The following is a 23,018-nucleotide window of genomic DNA, read 5'->3' as shown; positions in this document are numbered from 1 at the left end:
GGGCCTCACTGAGATTCTGCAGCACGCGGTCCCGCTCCAGCTGCGTGTCCCGGATCTTGTTCTGCAGCAGGATCAGCTTCTCCTCGTACTGGTGCTTGAGCGTCTGGAGCCGCCGCTGGCTGTTCTCCAGCTCGTCAATCAGCTTCTGCTTGATTTCGATCTCGCATGTCAGGTCGGCCAGGTCAGCCTGGTAGTTCACCTCTGTGGGGGCAGAGACAGGCTGGACCGGGGGCCAGGGGTGTGGTGGAGGGGACGGGCCTTCCCCTAGCCAGCCGTGACCACTCAGTGACCAGTGGCGAGAGGAAGTGACACATCCCATGGTGGGAAGGTGCTGCCAGGTGGCAACACCCTTAAAGAGCTGCCCGGGAAGTGCAGGCCTGGGCCAGGGAGCTGGCGGGGGGGGGACCAGGTGTCCCACCCACCCCTGCTGTGCCCCAGAGGCTGATGCCCACTCACCGTGGACGACCTGGGAGCCAGCAGGGCTGGAGGAGGGAGAGGACCCAGAGCAGCCAGCAGGACTCTGGGTCAGAGCAGAGCTGAGGGACACACGTCCCGTTTAGAGGAGTGGGCTTCAGACCAGCCAGACCTAGGTCCAAGGCCCAGCTCTGCATCTCCCACACTGGGGCAGGCCACCAACCCTCGTGAGCTTGGGAGGAGTCCTAACACCTCCGTCCAGGGTGGTTGTGAGGATGCAGAGGCCAGGCACGTGATGGGCAGAGCTCACCTCAGTGCCCGGCACCAGTGGGTGCTCAGTGAGCGTTTGCTGCTGCCATCGCCTCCCTGTTGTTTCTGCTACTACTGGTTTCACGCCTGAGCTCAGCAGGGACACCCACTGCCCCGAGCAGTTTCTCTGGGCCTGCGTGGCAGGCAGCCCCGCCCCGGACACCCCGCCCCGGGCACCCCACCCAGGAGCAGCCCCGCGCCGGGCACCCCACCCAGGAGGACCCCCGCGCCGGGCACCCCGCCCCGGAGCACGCACCCTTCTCCTCGGGGTCGGAGTCCGAGTCCGCCAGGCTCTCCTCGCTGCCCGAGTCCTCGTCCTCCTCCTCACAGCCGCTCTCCTCCGGCTCCTCGTCCTCCTGGTCACCAGGCACCGTCAGGAGGGTGGGGAGTGGGTGGGTCACGGTGCTGGGGGGACCTCGGCTCACCCCCCCTCCTGGGAGAGTCCCACCCACTCCTCCCAAAGCCTGGGCAGAGCCCCTCTGTAGAAGCCTCCCGCCCCCATCACCCACCTGGGAGGAGGGGCTGAAGGATGCACATCACCATGGCGACCAGTCAGCTACCCGGAGGCATAAGGATCAGCTGCAGGCTGACCCCAGCCCCTCCCCGGCACCAGGACGTCACGGGGACCCTCACCCCGGCAGGGACATGGGGGTAGCCCCAGGTGGGCGGGGCACCCTCACCTCCTCGGCCTCATTGTCATCCGTCTCCTCGCTGTTCTCCTGTTGGAGTTTTGCCCTCTTTTTGAAGGCTTCCTTCTCTGGGCTGCCCAGGAGTGAAGGGTGGACCGGTTAGGGGACTAACCTGCCTTCAGTGTGTGGGTGGGGCGGGGGGGATGGGGGAAGCAAGAGCGCCTCGTCTCTAGGGCCCTGTAGGGGGCTGGGCTCCGGTTCTGCAGGGATCCACTGCTCTCCCCTGGCCCCCAACTCAGAATGAACCCTGGGTGGACTCCACCCTCCCTCTCCTCGGGGAAAGCCCAGCGTCAGAGGAAGGTGGGAGGCTTCTGCCCACAAACCAGACCCGCCCACTGAGTCCCCAGGTCACCCGGGGTACGCACAGCCCCTGCTGGGCACGGGGTCCTGGGGGCCGCCTGCGGGGAGCCTCCCCTCACCTCTTTCTCCGCTGCCTGACCTCCTTCTTCTTGAGCCTCTCCAGGTCCTGCTTGGCTCGGCGGATGACCTCAGAGGCGTCCTCCATGGAGCTGGTCGGGACGACCGGGGACGCGCCCAGGGAGTAGGGACCCCGGGTCGAGGCCCGAGAGAGGCTGCGACGCAGGGACTCGTTCATGGCCTCGCTCTCCAGGAGCTTGGTCCTGCGGAAGGGAGGGTGGGGGGCAGGTGAGCGGCACTGCCTCGGCCCCCGGGCTCCCAGGTGTGCAGGGGCTCACTCACCGCAACTCCTCAATCTCCCGGATGTAGTTCTGGATCAGAGCACCGATGGCCTCGTTGCCGTCTCCTGAGGGGGTGGCAGGGAGGAAGAACAGTTAAGAAGATAGTAAGTACAGCGAGGACCTTAGCTCCAAGCTGGTGGTCTTGTATCAGTGCCTCCAACAGGGCCTTTTTCAAGCAGGAATCTATCAAAGAGGGACTTGTCTGTGGGCGCAGAGGCACACAGGTGCAGCTGGTAACAGCGAGACTGGAAATAAGCAAATATCCATCAATAGAGGCTGTTATGATAAATTATTCGTCGCCATCACATATGGAACACTGTGCAGCTGAAGAGAATTAAGTAGGCTTGTATGTTTTTAATACGGAAAGATCCCGGGACTTCCCTGGCGGCGCAGTGGTTAAGAATCCGCCTGCCAATACAGGGGACACGGGTTCGAGCCCTGGTCTGGGAAGATCCCACATGCCACGGAGCAACTAAGCCCGTGAGCCACAGCTACTGAGCCTGCGCTCTAGAGCCCGCGAGCCACAACTACTGAAGCCTGCATGCCACAACTACTGAAGTCCGCGTACCTAGAGCCCGTGCTCCGCAACAAGAGAAGCCACCGCACACAGAAGCACTGCAACGAAAAGCATTTCCTGCTCGCCGCAACTAGAGAAAGCCCGCACGCAGCAACGAAGACCCAACGCAGCCAAAAATAATAATAATTTTTAAAAAATACAGAAAGATCCCTACGGCATAATGCTAAGTGGAAAAGGAGTCATAGGACAATACATATGATCGCATTTTCAGAGAAAGAAAACGCCAACCTGCACGCCCCACGTTCCGGGCTGGGTGAGGGTCGGAGGGCCCAGCCCACCCGCGCCCGGAGCCAGCCTGGCGCACCTGACGCACCAGCCTTGGCCAGGAGCAGGTTGGCCTCTTGGCTCATGAGCTGGGTGACGCGGTTGTTGATGGCGTCGATGGCCTCCTGCATGGCCTTGACCCGCAGGCGCAGCGCCCCGTTCTCCTTCTGCAGCATCGCGTTCTCCCGGAACAGGTCACTGTAGCCCTCGGCGCCATCCTCCCCGATCACCCTCTTGCCCTGGGAGGAGGGGCGGGGGGAGGGGTGAGGGGCGGGGAGTGGGGGATGATACTCTTCCCTGCCACCCCCGCCCCGGCCCCTCCCTCGGCGTGGCGGCCCTGCCAACCTCCCAGCGCTCAGAAACCTGCCGTGGCCCCAGTGACAAAAAGTCCACATTTTGTGACCAGCCACTCCAGACCACGACGTTCTCACTCCACCTCCCTCTCCACTGCTCACCTTCCTGTCTCCCCAGACATGAACCTGAGGGTCGGAACCCGAAGGGCCCCAGAGGTTGGCACGAAAGAGGAAGGCAGTCTGGGTGTAAGACTACAGGGAGGGGTGGGGATCGGAGCACAGAGTCGCACTCAGTCTAAAAGGGGCAGCCACTTGGGCCACTCCAGCCAGCTCGGCACCAGATTGTTACATCTTCAAATTTTTAAAGAAAAACGGAAACTCCCTGATTTTCAGAAAGCATGACAACTACGTTGCATTCTTTTAAAGCAAAGGGCGAGTCAAACCAAAACCCACTTGTGTGCTAGGTTCGGGCCAGGGGCCATGGCTGGTGACTTTTGCCTTAGTCACATAGAATGGGACGCTCCCCCAAAGGCACTTGTTTTTCCTGTCTCTGTTCCTTTGCACGTGGCTTGTTGGCATCCTAGGACACCTGCTACAGTTCCTTTTGCTGGTATCTCATTCATTCCTCAAGATCCTATAAAAGGTCCCCTCCTCCATGAGGCCCTCCCTGACCACCTGAGCAAGGAGGGCCAACCCTCTCCCCTGCAGCATCCCCCAGGCACGCTGGACCACTCACGTGGTCCCCATCAACTCTCCTCATCCTGTGCCGCAGCTTAGAGTCTTATCTGGTCCAACACGGCACATTCAGCAGGCGGGAAACCCCAGCAGAGCGTCTGCCCTACACATGAGATCTATGCAACCAGGGGTGTGCTCTTCCTTCTCTTATATTCTAAGCCCTGAGGGCTCCGACTTCGTATGCGCAGGTCACCCACCAGGTGAGCCCGGCACTGGGTGCCGTGGCTGGCACATGGCGATGCCCAGGGCGCGGGGAGGCCCAGTGTGGGGGGGGGGGCCCGCTCACCGCCTTGTACTCCATCAGCTCCATCTGCAGGCGCGCAATCTCGGCCCGCAGCGCGCTGATCTGCTGGCTGGTCTTGTCCTGGTTCACCACCACCTTGTTCTTGATGTTGCGGGCTCGGTTGGCGTATTTGAGCGTGTTGAGCGTCTCCATGAAGTCCCGGTCAGAGGGGCTCACGCAAGCGATCATGATGGTCTGGCTGGGGAGCATGGGGCGGTGGGGTGGGGAGTGAGGGACGAGGGCATGGCTGGCCCAGGAGCATCACTTCAGAGCAGATCCCGCTCCCGCCTGGAAGCCCTAAGGACCTGGGCAGAACCTGGGACGTGGGGATCCGGACTACCTAGCCCAGGTTTCCACTCCAACAGTGGTGACCACAGCGAGGGAGGCCGTGATGTGTCATCGCCGAAATCATGGCCCTGAGTGTCCTTAGCGTCCCTGTCTATTTTCCCATTTGGGCTCTAGCACCACCTTTAGGACTATCCCTCCCTGCTGTGCAGACGAGAAAGCTGGGTCCGACCGTAGTGGCCGATGGGCACCTCAAGGCCTGCGGCCCACAGGGGCGGGAGGGCCCCCTGTCCACTGGGCCTTCTGGCTCCAACCCTCCCACCAGTGTGCCCCTGCGCCTTCACCCCTGCCCCTCCCTGGGGTGGTGGGCGGGTACCTGTTGCCGCCCAGCGAGTCCTGGAGGAGCCGGGTGAGCTTGGAGTCCCTGTAGGGCACGTGAACCACTTTCTTGCTCTGGTCCCCCAAGGCGCTGATCACATTGCCCAAGGCCAGCTGCGGGAGATAGGCGGCGCTCGGTGGAGGGCACTCAGGGAGGGAGGGGGGTGGGGACCAGCGACTCGTGAGCCGCAGGACCTGTCCCGCTGACCCCAGCAGCCCTCAGGCTCCCTGAGGGTTTAAAGGCAGATGTGATGGTTGGTGACGTCAGGCAGTCGGGGACAGGGGCAGGGGGAAGGTCCAGAGGCCCAACAGTAGTGACATATGGGGCTCCGGCCAGTAGCCGGCCCAAGGGGGGCCTGGGAGGGTCTGAGGCTGAGCCCTGCTGGCCGCCGCGTGCCTACCAGGCCACAGTTGATGGAGATGCCCTCCTTGGCCCGCTCGCCTGTGGCCCCCGTCCGCTTCAGCCGCTCTGAGCCCGCCAGGTCCACAAAGTGAAACTTGGCGGTGAGCGTCTCATACTCGCCCGAGGGAGCGGCGCCGTCGGGAAGCCCGGTCATGGCCTCGTTCACCTGCAGGGAAGCGGGCGTGTGACTCCCGGCCCCCGCCCACCTTGGGCTCCTCTGCTCTCAGCCCCTGCCCTCGGGATTCGGGGTGCAGCGTGGCTGGGGGGCTCACACACACAGCGCATCTGACTGCGTGCATGTGCCGGTTCTCCCCCCCGAGGAAAAGAAAGGTCCGCAAGCCGGCAGGGTGAGCCCGAACCCCCAGAGCCCGGGCTCCGTCCCCACCCCGCCCTCCGACATGCCGCGGGCTGCTCACCAGGTCGGGCCGGGTGCACAGGCGCATCTGGCACACGTGGATGGTGAAGATGGCGTGGGAGCGGGAGCTCTGCACGTTCATCTGGGTACTGGCCGTGGTGCGCGACAGGGCGCCCTGCTTCAGGCACTGGATCAGCTGCGGAGGGCAGACGTTGAGGACCAGCTGGCTGCAAAGCCCGGCCCCAGCCCCCAGCCCCCAGCCCCCAGCCCCCGGGCGGCTCCTCAGATGCTCACCTCCTCCTGGGAGCTGATGAGGCGGGAGGTGACGCCCGTGGTGTAGATGCCGCCGTTGGCGTCCTCATGGATCTTGATGTTGGACCTGCGGTGGCGGGCGTCGGGGTCGCGGGCGCTGTCGAAGAGGTCGAGGATCTCCTCGTTGTAGAGCTGTGCGGGCGGAAGACAGCCGCTGGGTGCAGGTGGGTGCGGAGGGGCCCCCGGGGCTCTCTCGTGTCACAGGCCAGCTCTGCTTTGCAGGTGTGGAAACCAGGCTCTGGGAGGCTACCTGTCCACCCCTGGCCCTCTCTGGGCTCCGGCTCCGGGATCTTTCCCCTGGACAGGGCAGGGCAGCTGGGCCCCGGGGAGAGCTTTCCTGAGAGCCCTTCCACTCCCCAAGGAAGTGGCACCCAGCGCTCAGCCCTGGTAGGGGGCTAAGGACCTGGGGGGGACAAGGGGACTCGAGCCCTCACGTGGACGAACAGCATGTGACGTGGTTGGGGAGGAGCCTGGGATGTTACAGGGCAGGAAGGGGGGTGGGGGTGTGGCTCCAGGAGGGAGGGGAGGTGGGACTCAGTGGAGAGCTGAGCAGCGCCCTATCCGATCCCCATGGTCCCTGGGGGCTGAGGAATGTGGGATGGAGGGCAGCCTGGGGACGCCACCATGGGAGGTGGCCTGGCCAGAAGCATCACCCCATTTCAGGTGGTCTCAGGCTTGCAGACTCTTGTGTTTGGAGTTGCTGGCAGGGAAAGTTTCACCTGCTGGAATTTTCACCCTGCAGGGAGCTGGGGCCGGGGAGCAGGAGGGACGGGGCAGGGGCAGCCGGTCAGCAGCCAACAGAATCCCGTGGGGGGAGGGGGCAGGCCACAGCCCTCGGACATCCGAGGCTTTGATGGCCTTAAAGGGACAGAAATACCCCACAGGAAGGGGAAGAGGAAACGGAAGGGACTGGTGCAGACGTGGGGGCCTTGGTGTCTGTCTGTCTGTTGGGACAGACGCACGGCATCGTTTAACCCCTTGTGGGTTGCCCTTTGGCATGGGTTTTCTAGGTACTGAACTGCTCTTTAGGGCTCTCTATGGCAAAAGGATGGAGAAAGGAAAAAACAAAGAGATGAGGAAGCTTATAGAAATACACAGCATAGAACACACATACACACAAACACATACACATAGACAGACACACACATACACGTATACGGACACACATACCTACACACGTACACATACGCACGAACACATGCAGACACACACACAGACGCACACATATACACATGCTTACACACATACACAAACATGCACCTACACATATACACACAAACACATACATACACAGAGACACACGCACATGCCTACACATACACACACATACACATATATGCACATACACACATATACACACACAGAGGCAGACTCTTCATCAGAAGCAAAAGTCCAGAAGAGCAAAGAGAAACTCTCAAGTCTACAGTACAGGTCCCCTAAGGGGAAAGCAGCCACGCTGCAGGCCCAGGAGGGAGCCACGCTGGGGCCGGGGTCGGGGGGCGCGGTGGGGGGGGGACACGAGACCTGGGGAGGACTGGGGCCCCATCTCTCCCCCCGAGGACAACCTGGGTGCAGTCTGAGCCCAGGGTGGCTCCACACCCAGCAAACGTCCCAGGGCCGGGGGTCTGTGGGCTGGAGTTTGGACACTGGGAACTGGAGCTGCCCGGTCCAGCTGTGCTAGAGCAGGAGCCTGGTGACACCGGACCTCATGAGAAGTACCCAGGCCCACCGGCCTTCCTGGAGACGCTTCTGAGAGGCCCCTTGTCAGGCCAGAGGTCCCCTCCCCACCCCCAAAGCCCCTAGCTGCCATGGTCCCTGGGCTCGGCACCCGGACATCCTCCCAGGGAGAGGCAGGGCCAGATGCCAGAAAGGCCCCTCAGGAGGACCTTCCTGCCCTGGGGTTAGAGAAGGCTCAGAGGGTCAGGAAGGACCTCAGCCAGAAAGGGACAGGGCAGGCCGCTCTGAGGCTGGGGAGGACCCAGCAGAGGCCAGAAGGGGCGACAACTAGAGTCTCACTGTGTGCTGGGCATGTGCTTCCTCATCATCCCCTGAAACCCCTAGGAAACAGGCGTCATCACCCCCATTTTGCAGAGTGGTGAAATGACTTGCCCAAGGTCACATATCTGGTACATGTCGGAGCTGTAATCAGTCAGGGTTGGAAGAGCTCCTACAGGTTCTCACTGACTCAAGCTCCATCTGAGGCAGGGAGCCCCTTCAGTGTCCCACCCGGTGGTCCTCCGGCTCCGGCTGGGATACTTCCAGCAGCGGGAAGCTCATCACATGCAGATGCCTCCCTGGCTCCCCAGGCTCTTCCTGCGGCCCTGGCGGGGAGCCCAGCTTCCAGGTCTTGCTGCCCCCGTCTCCCTCCAGCCCACCCACAAGGCCACGGTACCTCCAGGAACTGGGCGCTGACTTTGAACTCGGGCCCAGCCACACCCTGCTCCTGCGCCCGCCGCTTGCGCTCAGCGATGCCCCCAAAGAGGTGCGCGATGGCCCTCGGGATGATGCCCTGCTCCTCCTCCGCCATCGCCACGTCGAAACCGGTGCCCATAGTGTATGTCTTCCCGGCCCCCGTCTGCGTTGGCAAAGACGGAAGGAGGGTGTTATCCAGCACCCTGGAGGCGCCAGCGAGCCCCGGACCCTGGCTGCGTCCCCCTCATTTACCTCCCAGCCTGGGTCCCTGCCCGGCCTGGTCCCAAAGCCACAGCCAGCAACGCAGCAGCACCCTCGGACCACAGACAAAACTGCAGCCGCGTCTCACCTGCTCCGAGGGCAGCTCTCTCTCCCGTCAGACAGGGAGCCCGGGGCTGCAGTGGCTGTAGGTGGGAGGAGGTATAGCTTACCTGCCCGTAGGCCAGCACCGTGGCATTGTAGCCCTCGAAGCAGCCCTCCACGAGCTTGCTCACGCAGGTAGAGTAAATCTGCTCCTGCCAGGTGTCCAGGTCGAAGACGAAGTCATAGGTGAAGGCCTTGTCCTTCCCCAGGAGGACCTGGGGCTCCCCGGGGGTGACCGAGGTGCAGATGTGGCAGCCCTCAATCTTCTCTTTTGACAGCTGGGGCCGGATCCTGCCCGGGGTGGGGGGAGTCCTGGGTCAGATCCAGCTGCGGGGGGACTGCAGCCACCCTCCTGCCCGTCCTGCCACCAAGCATCCACTCCCCCAGGCCCCTCCTGCCCCACAAGCGGGAGGAGAAGGAAGGAAACCTAGGGCGAGGGCAGCTTTGTAATACTACGCTAACAATAACAGTAATAGCGATATCAACACCCCCCAAAGCAGCAGCTGCTAACATTTTACGAGCACTCTCTGTATCGAATCTATGTTAAAGGTATTTTACCTAAATGAATTCATGTATCCTTTACCATAAACCGGCGAGGTATGTATTATTTGCCTGATTTTACAGATGAGAAAACAGAGGCTGGGAGAGTTTAAATGACTCGCCCAAGGTCGTGTAACGGATCGTGACAGGTCTGACTGACATTAAAGCACACGCTCCCAATTGGAGCCTGTGAGTCCGTCCCACAGAGCCGGGGAGAGAAGGCAGCTGGCCCCCTTCTGGGCAGGCAAAGCCCAAGACCAGGGAGGGGAAGGAAGGGCGAGGCCTGGCTGCCCCCCCCCGGGGCTGCGTTCCGCAGGAGATCAGCGTCTCTGCCCAGGCCTGCGGGGGCTGCAGGGATCCCCCAGCTCAGGACCCGCCCCCCTCTACGAGATGCCGGAGGAACGGTCTCAGGCACAAGCTCCTTCCTCTCAGGGAGCCAAGGGGGCCGGACCAGGCACAGCCCTGCAGAGCAGGTCCAGGCAAAAGTTGGAGAAAGGCAGGGACCTCCAGCAGGGGCACCAGCCCCAGGAGGGGCCACATCCCAGACCCTGGGGGCTCCCCGGTAAACAGGAAGGGAAGCGGCATCAGGGCTAAGGGGGGGCGCAGCCTTGGACAGGGCCGTCGCCATGCGCCGCCCCTTCCCCTCTTCCAAGCAGCCACTGCCGGAGGAGGTCCCCATGGCAACCAAGTGTGACTCAGTGAGCATGCGCGTGTCGGGATTGGCAGGGAGCACCTCCTGATGCCTAAAGTAAGGCGGGGGGTAGGCTCCGCGGCTCGTGGGCTCACAAAGCCAGCCCCTCTGCCGGGCTCTCACAATGAGCTGCTTGTCAGCATTCCTCTCCCTAAGCCAACATTTACCAGGAGAAGAAAAGAGTGCGAGGGCCAGGCCGGCAGGCGTCCAGGACCTCGGGGCGTCTCGCTGCAGAGCCGGGCCCTCCAAGCCGCCATCCTGCCCCTGTCCCCGGCTGTCCAGCCCCCGAGGCCCCTCAGAGCTGCAGGCCAGGTGAGGTGCTCACCTGGGCCTGCTACCTGCACTTTGCTGCGAGGGGGTTAAAGAGGCCGGGGGAGCAAGTGGTTAGAACCCCAGGCCCAGTTCATACCCATGGATGGTGGCCTTCCTTCAGCAGCCTTTCCCCTGAGGTGTGGACAGGTCCTTACACCATGGACGTTGCCAGGTCCGGACGTCCAAGGAGGCTACCACCCCCTCCCCCAATCCAGCTGTTCCTGGACAGGCTGTAGTGAGACTCCAGCTTCTCAGTGCCCCCCAGACTGGTTTCTGGCTGGGAAGGGAGCTGTGGATTCCACCCATCCTTTCTGCACCTGCAGACCAGAAACCTGACCTGCCAGTAAGACGCCCAGGCTGCAGCGCTCCCACCTGGACCGCCGGTGGTGGCAGCCGACACGCACGACCACACCGAGGGGGACGCTGTGGTCCCCACCGTGGATGAGGAAATAGCTGGTGCCCGGCCAGCCGCAGGCAGCAGGGGCAGCAGGGTCTGAGCCCGGGCGGTGCGTGCTCTGCTGCTTCGATGCTCCTGTCCTTCATGTGGCTGAGGGGCAGGGACCAGCGTGCCAGGCAGTGACCTCAGAGGGGACCGGGCATCAGGCGGGAAATCAGGAGCTCGGGCCCGGGGGGCCCAGGGTGTCCAGGGCTCCCAGGGGGACCGGGGGCCTGGCGGGGGGCAGCCTCTGAGGCCCCTCCAGCTTTGCTGGCCGGCACCAGCTCCCAAAGACGCCCTCCCTGCCACGTGGGCTGCTTGTGATGGGATTTCTGGATCCAGTTCAAACACCATTTAATTACCACAGGCAGATGGCAATGCTGGTGATTGGAGGAAATCGAATCAGGGTCCCGGGAGACAGTGGGAGCAGGGGAGGGGGGCAGCAGCCCTGCTGGGCAGAGCCAGTCGACAAGGGGCCAGCTTCTGCTCCGCCCACCAGCCCCCAGACCAAGAGGGTGGCCAGAAGAGCAGTCTAGGAGACAGGGTGTAGAGGAGGGACCCTCCAGAGCCTGGCACATACTGCTGTGGGGTCCTCTGGGGTCAGAGATTACTGAGAGATTACAGAGATTACAGCCCCACACGGGCCCATTCTACGCACCAGTGTGCTTGGCAGGCATGATGGGTGAGTACTGTTACCCAAAGAATGGGGTACCAGCCGGGAGACAGAGGACACGGGCCCAGGATGAGTCACTAGTTCCCAAAGCCACTGACCAGGACGAGGAGGGGGGCGTGTTAGTCCCAGGAATGGGCCTTGAATGAGTAACTGGAGATGGCAGCAGAGAGAATGAAGATTGCATGCATGCTTTCCACAGGCAGGTGCTGGGCCAGGCACCTGCCACGGACCACCTCACTTAAGGGAGGTGATGAGCTAGGGATTTCAACGCCCACTGTCCAGAGAGGAAAGCCGAGGCTTGAAGCAGTTGAGTCACACACAGTAAATACAGGGAAGCTGGGAGTCTGAAGCCTGCGGCTTCTCCACTTGTCCAGCTGCCTCCTGCCCGGGAAACTCAATGTCTAGATGGATATATAAACTCCCTCCACGCATCACCATCAGGGGCAGGAGGCAGCCAGGGGGAGTCCGACCACAGCCTCACACATGCGCCAGGCTGGGCTCCGGCGCCCAGCCTTCAAGGCACAGTCCAGCGGGGGCGAGCGTCCTGGGGCTCCTGCCCACCACACCCTGCCCAGTGGAGAATCTGAACCCAGGCCCTGCAGGCGGGAGACAAAGACGGGCCCCGGACAAGCCCCTGCCCCATCCTCCTGTGGTCCAGGAGCCCCCGCTTCCTCCTGTGTCATCTGGACGACCTCTTCCCAGTTTTAACTTTCTAAGAACTCCATCGCCCTCCCCTCCGGCAGCTTCTGTCCCGGCCCCGCCTGGGGTGAGGTCACTTCTGTGGGCTGCCCTCAGAGCTAGTGGCCCTCCGCCAGCATCACCGCCCCAGATGAGGGGAAGGAGGCAGCTTCCGGCTATGCAGGGTGGCAGGATGGCAGGATGGCACCACTCCCAGCCCTGTTCCTCCCTTGGGGCGCGGGCGGGAGGTCAGGGGTGGGAACCAGGTTCCAGGGTCTTGCCAGTAAACCATGGACGCTGGGTGCTGTGGACCAGATGCAGGGCCAGAGTGAGGTGACTGAGGTATTCGCCTCAAGCGCAAAATTTAAGGGAGCATGAAAAAACTCAGTAATCAAGATAAATCATGATTTAATGCAATATTTGGAAACTCAAATTGGCAAACCGTGCTGCCTGTTTTTGTCAAAGTTTTGTGGACCCAACGTCCAGTATCATTTCCGTCCAGAGACCCCCCTGAATGTCACCCACGGGCACCTCACCCCAAGCCCCATCCCCCCCAAACCTCCCCCATCCCTTCTCCAGGTCCTGCAGGGGGAGGGCGGGCGGACGGCCCCACTAAGAAAGGCCCGGAATCTCCCAGAACAGAGCCCGGTCTATTCGCCACTTGGCAACCCGCAGAGAGGGCGGTGGGAGGGGGAGGGGGAGGGGGAGGGGGAGGGGGAGGGGGGGTGGGACGGGGGCGCGGAGGAAGGGCCGGCGCTAGCTCTTCGGAGGCGGGATCTGGCCCAGGGTCCTCGGTGCGCAACGGGGCGGGAGCTGGGGTGCTGTGGCTGGTGATTTTAGTATCTGTCCACGCACGCTGGCGCAGAGGAACTGCGGGCGCTCGGGGCCGCCCCCACACGGGCTGGTGCTCCAGGCGGGGGACAGAGGCCGCCAGCCCGAGCCCAGGCCTGCGGCAGCCGCTGAGCTCAACGGTCCCTGGGCTTTTCGGGGAGCCGGCACAGGGCGGAAGGAGCGGACAGAGGAGACAGGCCAGCCCGGGGGATGCTGATACCGCCCAGGAGGAAAAGTCCCTCCCTCAAAGGGTAGCCGGCCGGAGCCCCCACACCCCACCCCGTCCTCGGTGACATCACACAAAGCCGGCCAATCATCGCCCAGGGCTCCGCCCAGTAACCTTGGGCTGGGGGAGGGGCAGTGGGTGTAGCTCAGCTTCTCAGGTGAAATCCGTCCTGCCCAATCAGCTGCCTCCGGTCCCTCCTTTGATTCCCTCATTGACCTGCCCCCAAATCTTTGCCCAAAATTCCTAGGGATGAGGCCGCCAGGCTCTTTCCCCTCGAAGAAGTCTTACTTTTCTCCAAGAGGTAACAGGCTGTGATATTAAAATAACCAAGAACTGTTGCAGAATCCTAGAAAATTCTTACAGCTGTGGTGTATGGTCTGATTCCTGACACCCTTTTTTGCTGGTACCTGGAACCCCGTTACATCTCTGCTGACTCGATTCCCCAGTAGGTAATAACTCGGCACTTACGGAGCAAGACGCCTCTTTGCTGGTCGCTGTACCTACCACACTTTGCACACGTTCTAAGGGGGGTATCGCCCCCCCCGCCGCAATTTACAAATGAGGGCTCAGAGAGAAATTAACGCAGCTCAAGGTCACATAGCTAATTAGTGACAACGTCTTCTAGGAAGACCACCTTTCCTGGCTGTGGGCATGAAGATTCAGTGCAGAAGGAGGGAGAACCAGCCTGCATGCAGCTGCCCACCTGTGACTAATGTCACTCTGGGGACTTCCAGGCTGGGAGACACCCTCTCAGGCCTCACCTTGAAGTCTTTGAGAAGAACCACAGACCCGGACTAGAATCTCCCCTCAGATGGCCACGGTCGCCCATGTAACTAGTCCCTTTGGAAAAAGCCCCAAGGATATAAGCCTATCTGCTCTTCTCTCCTTCAGGACCCCCTAACACCTTTCTGGAACCCTGAATAGGAGCCCCTGGGCAAGTGGGACAGCCCAGGGAGGCCCAGAGAAGTAAGGACGCCCAGCACCCCGTCTTGGGGTGTGCTGCTTCCAAGGTTGCCCAGATTTCACGGCCTCCCCTCCTCAGGCCAGCCCACAGTCGCGTGCCTGGCTTCATCTGGGGCTGGGCTGTCGTGGCCTCCGTCGTGGAAGTGTGTGTGTGTGTGTGTGTGTGTGTGTGTGTGTGAGTGTGTGTGTGTGTGTGTGGCAGGGGACACCAAGAGGAGCCCCAGGACCTCCTGTCTGCCTGGCACACCAAATCACTCAGCCATACCATGACCTGCCAGGGATCAGCTCGTCCCCATCAGTAACAGAGCGAGACCAAAGGGGAAACCAGCTACAGCGGGAGGGATTCAGATAAGCTGGCAGAAGGAACTTCCTGCCTGCAAAGGCTGTGGAGCCCTGGGAAGGGGAGCCTGGGAGACTGTGCAATCTTCCTCCTCTGGAATCATGGTCACTGATACCACCCAAGCCTCATCGGATAAGGACAGTACCTAATATCTTTTGAGAACCTACGTGTGGAGCTCCTTTACATGCATGAACACATGTCATGTGTAAAGACCCCTCTTTACTGAGGCTCAGAAAGGAGAATCTGAACAAGCCCGAAGTCACACACTCCTAATGGTGGAGGTGAAATTCAAACCAAGCCTGACTGTGCCCAGTCTGGCCTCACCCTCTAAGCAGCCCTGGCGCGGAGAGAGGTGGGCTGGAGAAAGATGATCCTGCTGACAGCTGCCAGCAGGGCGGAGAGCTGTCTGCTGGGGAAGCATTTCCCCATTTTGTAGTGAAGAAAGCCGAGGCCTGGGCAGGGGAAGCAGGGGGCCGAGGACGCAGAAGGCTGCTTCCCTGCATGAGCACGGCGCCCACCTCCCTCCGCGGCAGAAGAGGACACCCGCACCCACTTCACCAGGCGCCCTCTCCTCCCCCTCCTCCTCCCACCGTGGCAGCCTGCCAGCTCCGGGAAGGCGGCTGGAAGCAAAATCCCTGCTCTCTCAGGGGAGTCTGGCTCCCAGACACCCGGGGGGCTTTAGCCGACTTAGCGCAGAGAAAGCGTCTTCCCGTGGGGGCCTGTCCTCTCTGAAGCAGGGTGGCAGGTCCAGCCTGGGGTGCTGGCCCTTTCAGCTGCAGGGGTGCAGTGTGGGGAGCCCCGTGACAGCCAGAGGGCCCAGGTGTCCTCCCACCGGCCCTTCTCCTGGCCTCCCAGACCCTCCCCAGCCCAGCCTTCCTGAGGTTGCCGCAGGGAAAAGACTGGCTCTGAACCCCCAAACAAGAAGGCTTTGTACGGCGGGGTCAAAGGGCATGGGTTTACAGGGCTCAGCTGGTGAAAGGGGTCTGTCAGCCCCCTCTGCCTACTTCTGCCCTCACACATCTTCCCGGGAGCACAGGGAGCGGTGCAGACACTCAGAGGGAACCTACAGGAGACCTGGGGTTCAGCACACTGACCCTACTCCCTCCTGAGGATGCCCTTAACCTCTCTCTCTCTCTCCCTCTCTGTTCATCCCAGGGTTCTGGCCACTGACTTCTGAGGAATGCCCGGACAGGCCGTCCAATGGGGGAGGGCGCGGGGAGTCTTATCCACAACCCCCCAGGGCATCGGGATCTCAGCTGGGCCCAGGCACCCCCAGAATGGCCGAAGCAGGCACGGGTGAGGAAGCAGGCGGGCAGAGGGGCTGGGAGGGCAGGAGCTGGAGCGAGGAGGGGCCGAGGGCGGCCAGTCCCGATCCTGAGCTTCAGAGGCCCTTGCCTGCTGTTGGCCACGCGAGCCTGCAGGCCTGTGAGCCTATGAGCAGCAGCTCAGGGCCTGGCAAGAGGGCGTTCCCAGCTCAGGGAAGCCCGCTCAGCTGTGCTCCGGCATCCCGGGGCATCTGGCAGAGGTTTCCCATGACCTCCCAGGAGACGCGGCAGAGCCCAGAGCTGTGCCGGCATCTGCATATGGTGGGGGACTGCTCAGTGGGGACTGGGCCCTGGGGGCACTCCCCTGCTGAGGAATGCACAGCAACAGGCGCCTGGCCTGAGCCTCTCCCCACCCCGCTGGCCCTGGTCCCCAGCCGCCCTGCCAGGCTCTCCTCGGGGCACCTTAACTCCAGCCTCAGGAAGGACCAGTCCAGCCTAGAGGAAGGACTGGTGGCCTCTGCCACCACTCTGATGGCGGGCTTCCGCCGAGGATAGCAGAGGGACAGGGGCTCAGGCATCTGGGGGCCTGGGGATGGTGAACCGTGGCCCTCCATCCCTTCCACTCCCAGAGCAGCCGAGGGGAGAGAGGGAGTGCTCCAGAGGACAGGACACTGCCGCCACCTGCTGTGGGCTCCGTGGCCCCTGCCACTGAGCTCCACCGCCCCATCCCCCTGGGACAGAGAATTAGCCCCCGGGGTCAAGGCCGACCATCCCAGCCCACTCCCCGCCCCAGCAGGAGGCCTCCTCCCCTCCAGAGCCCAGCGGCCTCTCAGGGCCCCCGCCTCCTCCTAAGGAGCTGCTTGTCTAGAGGTTAAAGGAGAGAGACAGGAGCCCAAGGGCACTTGGGGTGGGGGTGGGTGTAGAGGGAGCAAGAGGAGACTTGGCTGTCCTGGAACTTCCCTAGAGGGTGGCAAGGTGGCACTCAGGCAGGAAAACAAATTCCAGGGGCAGCTGCGTGTATCTCAGGAAAGGGAGAAGGGCGGCTCCCACCCAGTGGTGGTGGGGGAGAAACTCCCCCAAACTAGGAGCACGTGGGGACAGGCAGCCCACAGAGAAGGCCCAGCCGGCCTCACCCGTCACATCTGCACAGCCCTGTGTGCCTCCCCGAGTACCTTCCCACGTTCGCGGTCACGGCCATGATGTGCGGAAAGCGCTGGAGGAAACGGAGGCACAGAGGTGCCCAGAAAGAGCTAATTAGCAGCCGGACGAGGAGGCCATGTGGAGCAGTGTGAGAAGCACGTGCTTGGAAGCAAGGGTGCCCTGGGCTCAAATTCAGACGCTTCCATTTAGTGCTGTGAGCCTGTGTCCATCTCTACGATGGGCATGACATCCGTCACCTCGCGGGCTCCCGTGGGACAGCACAGGCGTGACACCTGGCGCTCAGTGAGCATGCAGGAAATGGCAGCGCCCAGCCCCTCCCAGCTCAGTCCTTCCATCACAGTGAGCTTCCTGCAATCAATCAGCAATCAATCGATCCAAGGGCTTGAGGTGAATTCCTCTTTTTACCTACCAGTCACTGTGGCTTAACCCAGAGAGACACCGCTTAGGTACACTTTAAGGGCTTATTTTTAAAACATTTTATTCACACTTAGCTTCTCAAGAGTCACCCTTTAAGGACGGGCCACCTTCTACTGCATCCAAACCGCTCCTCTTCACAAATGGACAAACCAGAACAAAGCGCTGATCCCATTCTACAGTGGGTAAAACTGAGGCCCAGAAGGAGAAACAGAAATGGGGCCCCATGACCCAGCCAGTAACCGACTTCGTGGGCCCCAGCCCTGCCCTCCGCCCCCAGAGCTGTAGGAATAAGGGTGCCAGGCACATGTCACCTCAGCCACTTCCTCAGCCCCCGCCCCACCCCCCTCTATGAGGTCTTCAAAAGCTGAGAGCCAATCAGGCAGGCTGGCTGGGGCGGGGTGGGGGGCACACTTCCGGGGCCTGCGGTTACTACACTGCACTTCCTGGTGATGACGTAAGCCCTATTTCTGCAGCAGAAGCCCGCCACCAAGACTCTCAGGTCTCCACTGGCCACAGGAGGCCCTGCCTGGGCCTCAGTTTCCCAGGTCTGTGAACTGGACAGCAGGGGCCACAGAGGGCACTGGTTGGCCTTGACTGGCCTTGGACTCCGCCAGAGTGGGGGCAGGGGGCAGGGAAGGGGGGCTCTGAAGGCACGGCATCCCCACCCTCACTCAGTTTTTTCTGTCTTCAGTGTCTTTGTCCCAAACCACCAATTCTCTTGATTCAAAATTTAGACAGACACTGACTTAAGACTTCAGAGGAGCCTGGATCCAGGGGAATAACTGCAGCTAGAGAACCCGAGGGAGAGAGCAGGGGTGCCATCTGACTGTCCCTGGGCCCCCGGCTGGTGCTCCCCATCCCCTTTCCAGCCCCTGCCTGACCCTGCAGTGTCCAGGGATGGATGTGGAACCGGCAGAGCCCCCGTCCCCACCCTAGCAGACTAAGGAAGGAAGCTTAAGGAAACCAGGCAAAGATAAGGGGGAAGGAGGTTAGGCCACACTGAGGGCTCCCCTCGGGCTGGGGGCTCAGAGCAGGGGGCTTGAAAGGGTCTTAAATAAATGCACCACGTGACTTGGCTTCCTTCCCCAATCTCAACTTTGCCAACTGGCATTTCTTAACAGCCACCCCTTCCCCTTCTCCCCCCACTAGTCAGGCCCATATTTCTGCAGCCTGGGGCAGGTCAGCTCTCCCCAGCACCCCCTCCAAACCCCGGCCCCAGGTAGAAGCGGGCCCCTAGGCCAGCCTCGGAGCTGAGGAGCTGAGAGAGTCCTTATCATACGAGGAGATTTATGGATAAACGTATCACGGGGCAGGCTGGAGGGGCTGGCCTGGGAGTCCCGGGGCAGAGTTCAGGGGCAGATGGGCCAGACTCCAGGGTGGCCTGGGGTGGGGCTTTGGGGTCTGCTCACACGTACACCTTCTCCCCTTATCCCATAGCCCCAGGTCCTGAAAGTCGCCTCCTCTGGCTCTGCACCCCCTTGGCCTTCCCCGTGGCTCCGCAGACAAGCCAGCTGTGATCCTCATCTGGAGAGATTACAGGGCCAAGAGCCCTGGGCCTGGCACTTCTTACCTAGTCTAGCAGCTCCCGGACCTCCACCCTTACACCTACACACACACCCGCCCCCAGACCAAGTCTGTCTCTTTGCCGGCCTCCCTGTCTCAAGAGTGGGACCCAGGGCTTGCCTTTAGTTATTCTCAGTTAGATATAAGAAAGGGTTTCCAAAAAGACAGCTTGGCGCGCTGCTGGGCTAGGCTCTTGGCAATTCCAAATCCTTGGTTCTTCCCAGCAATGCTCTACGCTACTCCAGCCCACCACCCAATCCTTTAAGTGGGACAAGCGATTGCCAAGGGTGGGGATGGGGGGTTGAAGGGGACCCCAAAGCCCGGAGAATTCTCCCCTACAGCCCCCCAGTGGCACCATCTGCTCCCCGTCCCAGCCCCAGCCCAAGCCAGGTCCTGTCCTCAGCTTTCTGATTAGAAACTGGGCTCTGTCCAGGCATTGTCTGCCCTCCACGGCCAGCTGCGCGTTGAGGTCTGGCGTGTGCCTGGCTGGGCGCTTGGGCTGGGGTGGGAGGGGAGGAGTGGGTGGGGCCTTCACCTTCCAGGAGGCCCTGAAAGCCCGGCTCTTCTGATGCTCAAATCTCCCCACCCCTCCGTCCAGATCAGCAACAGAGGCAAGGAGTGGGGGCGTCCGGCTCCCCCCGGGGCAATCTCCGTGGAAGCAGAGATGACGCCTGTCACGGGCAGAAGCCGGAGCAGTGGGCAGGCACAATGCCCTCTGGGCGGGAAGGGTCCCGGGAACTTCTGGCGGTGGTGGGAAGGGAACACCAGCTCTTCCACACCCTGCACAAGGTGCCAAGGCCGTGGGCTTTCCCACATCTTACCCTGCCCCAGTCTAGCCTGGGGGCCCTGCTTGTGGCGGGGGGGGGGGGGGCTTTGTTTGGCTCTCTCGGGTAAGATGGAGTCTAAAGGAAAGCCCCCTGGGAGGGGCACCCCAAGTCCCCTCCTTCCCAGCCCTGGTTCACAGTTTCCTTTTATGATGCGCCCAGACTCTCCCACTCAGCTGCAGCTGTCTTATTTACATTTCCCACTCCCACACGCCCACCCACACCGTGCCCTCGCCCTCGCCCCCCAGAGGATCCTGCTGCACGGTCAACCACGCAGCAGCCTGGCCCCGCCCAGCCGGCCCACCAGGCACCTTTGGGGCTCCTCTTTGTCTCAGGCCGTCCGGGGCCAACAGGTCTGTGCCCAGTGATGCTCTGAGTGCAGCCGGGGACGTGGGGGGAGGGCACCTCGGTCTCCCTCCCTCAACGCAGAGCTGTGATCAGCCATCCCCTGACCCCCTCCAGGCTGCAGAGGGCTGGCCAGGTGGCTGGGGGGGGGGTGACGGCACCTGCCCTGGGGTGTTTTCCATAGTCATCTCTGAGTGACTGCCCTGGAATCCTGGAATCTGGGTCATCTACAACCCAGGGAAACCAGAGACCTGCTCAGACCCACCGTAGACCCGGACTCAGACTCCCACCCCCATCACACAGGGCTGAATGATGTCCTCCACCATCCCTTCATTGGTGACCAGTCCCAGACTGGCACTCTCCCACCATCAGACCCCCTCAAAGAGAAAAGCCCAAATCAAAAACGGAGGGGTGACGTGGCATGAAGTGCCCCCACCCAACACAAAGCCCCACACCTCCAGGTGCCCTGTCCTCTGCCCACCTCACTTCTTCCTCTGTGTCCCTTCAAGTCCCAGGTAAGTCCATGCGACCCCGCCCCGCTCAGCTCTGTCTGAAGGCCTGAGGCTGATGCCCACATCAGCGTCACAGCATCCTGCCCTCTCAGAGGCAGAACCTCGGAGACACCCCATCCTCCCTCCCCAGACCCAGCCCCTCTTGGGACAGGGCCGGCAGGGTTCTCTCCAAAGCGGCGGACTCCCCAAGGAGGGCCAAGGCCCCATCCCAGCCCTTCCATTCGTGCAGCACTCGATCTTTGTCTGCGGAACCGGCCCGGGGGCGACGTGCTGCCTCCCCAGCTGGACCAAGAGCGCAGGACCAGCCGGCTAGGGTGGATGCAGGGAAATTTCCCCCCATCCAATGTGCCCGCATGAGACAGCAGCCCGTGGGGAGGCGAAGAGGAAACACACAGACGCTCCGGCCTGGGCCAGGGCTGGGTGTGAAATACCGGATTTCCTTGTTTATTCGATTTTCTGATCATTAAGGGCTCCCAAGAGGGGCCCGAAATTACCACCCAAACAAAGCCACCTCCAGCCGCCCGCGGGGCCGCCGATCCCTGCGGGGGCCGGGCCAGCACGCGGCGCCCTCCAGCCTGGCCAGCCCGACCTCCGCGGACGCCGACTGCGGGTCGAGCGGCTCCCCGGGACCCCCGGACCCCCGCCCCGCGCCCACGCGAGACAAAGCCGAGTCCTCCGCGCACGCGCCCCGCCGCCCGTCCTACCTGACGGCCACCTTGACGCAGCAGTCCCCCTGGCCCGCCATGGTGCTCCGACGCCGGGTCCCGCGTCGATCAGGGGCGGGGGCCTGGGGGCCAATGCCCCGGGCGGCGGCTGCGGCTGCGGCTGCGAGAGGCGGGGGCGCGGGCGCTGCGGACGGAGGCTGCGGCGGCTGGAGGTGACATGCTCGCGGGCGGCCGGCGGAGGGCTCACCCGCGGCCGGCGGAGGACCCCCGGGGCCGGGCCCGCGCGCCCCCTCGAGCCATCGGGCGGCGGCGCGGAGCCAGCTGACAGCCCGGGCGCGACCCGCTCCCCACGGCGCGGCTCCCGCGCGCGCACCTCCAGCCCGCAGCGCCTCCCGCCGCCGCACGAACAAAGGGGGCGGGGGCCGGCCCCGCGGAGGCTCCGCCCCCGAACCAGTCCCGGCTCCGCCCCTAGCTCCGCCCCCGAGCCTGCTGCACCAATCGAAGGCCCGAGCCGGCAGCAGGGGCAGGGCGGAAGCCTTTAAAGGAACCCCTCGCCTCATGTCCACGCGTTTGCTGGGGGCCTGGGCGGGTGGCCTGGGGGTCACGGAGGGACGCGGGCCGAGGAGCTGACCGCACCGGAGCCTCGGACCCCGGAGCCGCAGACCCTCAGCCTCGGTGGGACCCCAGCCCATTAATGCGGAAGCCGGGACGCAGAGAGAGGAACTACCGAGGTTACACAGGAGTTAGTGGCTAAGCCAGGGTAAGAACCCGGGTCTCTGGGCCCAGCGCTTCTCTGCAAAGGGTCCCACAGCGCCTGGCGGTTTGTATTCTGAAAGCGCCGGGAAGGCCTCCCTTCTGCATTTATTCCAGTGAATTTGCCAACCTTTACTGAGGGGGATTCTTGCTAATGTCTAACTAAAATTCCCTCCACCTACACCCTGCAGCGTTTTAAAGTTCATCTTTGGGTTGATCCCCGGCCAGACGGCCCCTCCCTTCTGTGAGACCACGGAGGCTCCAGTGACCTTTGTGACCCACAGATGACCCCGCTCCCCGCCTAGCTCACACTGCTTGTTGTGGCCATGGGGGCAGAGGGTCAATGTGGGAGGCCTGAGCTGCCCCAGGGAGACGGGGAACAAAGGGGGCACTCAGCTCCGGGCACCTGGGTAGAGGTTGTGCGGAGGTGAGTGGGAAGGGGGTGTGGAGGGCAGCTGCCTTCGTTTGGGTATAAAGGACAAGGGGAGCCCTGGGAACTTGAAACACGGGGCAGTGATGGAGGTGGCCAGTGCCGTGGGAAGTCACAGTGGCCTTTCCAGTCCCTCTGCCCTCCATCTGAGCCCGACCCCTTCTCCCTGCCCCCCAGCTCCCAACATTGGGGCCATTCACGGGGCCTCTCACCAGCTGCCCTCCCCCCGCCCCCACTTCAACCAGCTCCCTGCCTGGAAAGAGCCCAAGAGGAGGACCTAGCTGCAGCTCCAGATGTGGAAGGAGCGCTCTGGGGGTGCGGGGGGGCGGCGGGGGAGGAAGGGGAGTCTGACTCCAAGCCTCTTGCATCGCCCACAGATGACGAAACTATGCCAGAGATTTTGGAAAGGGTAGGGGTTAGGGGCTGAGGAAGCATCTTTGGTGCCATCCCCCTTTCTTTCCCCCCCCCCACCCAACCCACAGATAACTGCTCCGTCCGTAGCCCAGATCCCAGTTTGGTTTGACCTACTATGGTCAAACCAAAAAATAAAGATAATTTCTAGGGCACATTTCAAGGGCCAATCAACACCCCCTACTCACTACCCAGTCCTGATGGAAGAGAGC

General features: G+C 62.4%; 1 protein-coding gene across 8 annotated transcripts in view; it reads right to left on the bottom strand.

Annotated features, from left to right (window-relative positions):
* The window catches only part of KIF21B (kinesin family member 21B), a 43,958-nt gene extending 21,990 nt beyond the window's left edge, over window positions 1-21,968 (bottom strand). For 4 of the 8 annotated variants that reach the window (XR_014260664.1, XR_014260665.1, XR_014260666.1 and 1 more), the window contains exons 1-14: window positions 21,252-21,968; window positions 8,839-9,061; window positions 8,388-8,570; window positions 5,978-6,127; window positions 5,745-5,879; window positions 5,327-5,494; window positions 4,924-5,039; window positions 4,266-4,461; window positions 2,992-3,190; window positions 2,112-2,175; window positions 1,832-2,032; window positions 1,404-1,485; window positions 980-1,079; window positions 10-201 (exon numbers count right to left, since the gene is read on the bottom strand). Coding sequence is in view for 3 of the 8 variants with exons in the window: in XM_082450209.1 (XP_082306335.1) it covers window positions 10-201; window positions 980-1,079; window positions 1,404-1,485; window positions 1,832-2,032; window positions 2,112-2,175; window positions 2,992-3,190; window positions 4,266-4,461; window positions 4,924-5,039; window positions 5,327-5,494; window positions 5,745-5,879; window positions 5,978-6,127; window positions 8,388-8,570; window positions 8,839-9,061; window positions 21,252-21,904 (2,662 nt within the window). In the remaining 5 variants the exon portion in view is untranslated. The remainder of the gene's footprint in view (window positions 1-9; window positions 202-979; window positions 1,080-1,403; window positions 1,486-1,831; window positions 2,033-2,111; window positions 2,176-2,991; window positions 3,191-4,265; window positions 4,462-4,923; window positions 5,040-5,326; window positions 5,495-5,744; window positions 5,880-5,977; window positions 6,128-8,387; window positions 8,571-8,838; window positions 9,062-21,251) is intronic. The other 4 variants (XR_014260667.1, XR_014260668.1, XM_082450210.1 and 1 more) reach the window with 1 other exon arrangement.
* Window positions 21,969-23,018: the final 1,050 nt, after the last annotated feature.

This window comes from Balaenoptera physalus, assembly GCF_965194825.1.
Source record: "Balaenoptera physalus genome assembly, chromosome: 1".
Taxonomy (NCBI): Eukaryota; Metazoa; Chordata; class Mammalia; order Artiodactyla; family Balaenopteridae; genus Balaenoptera; species Balaenoptera physalus.
This window is presented reverse-complemented; position numbering and strand designations above follow the sequence as displayed.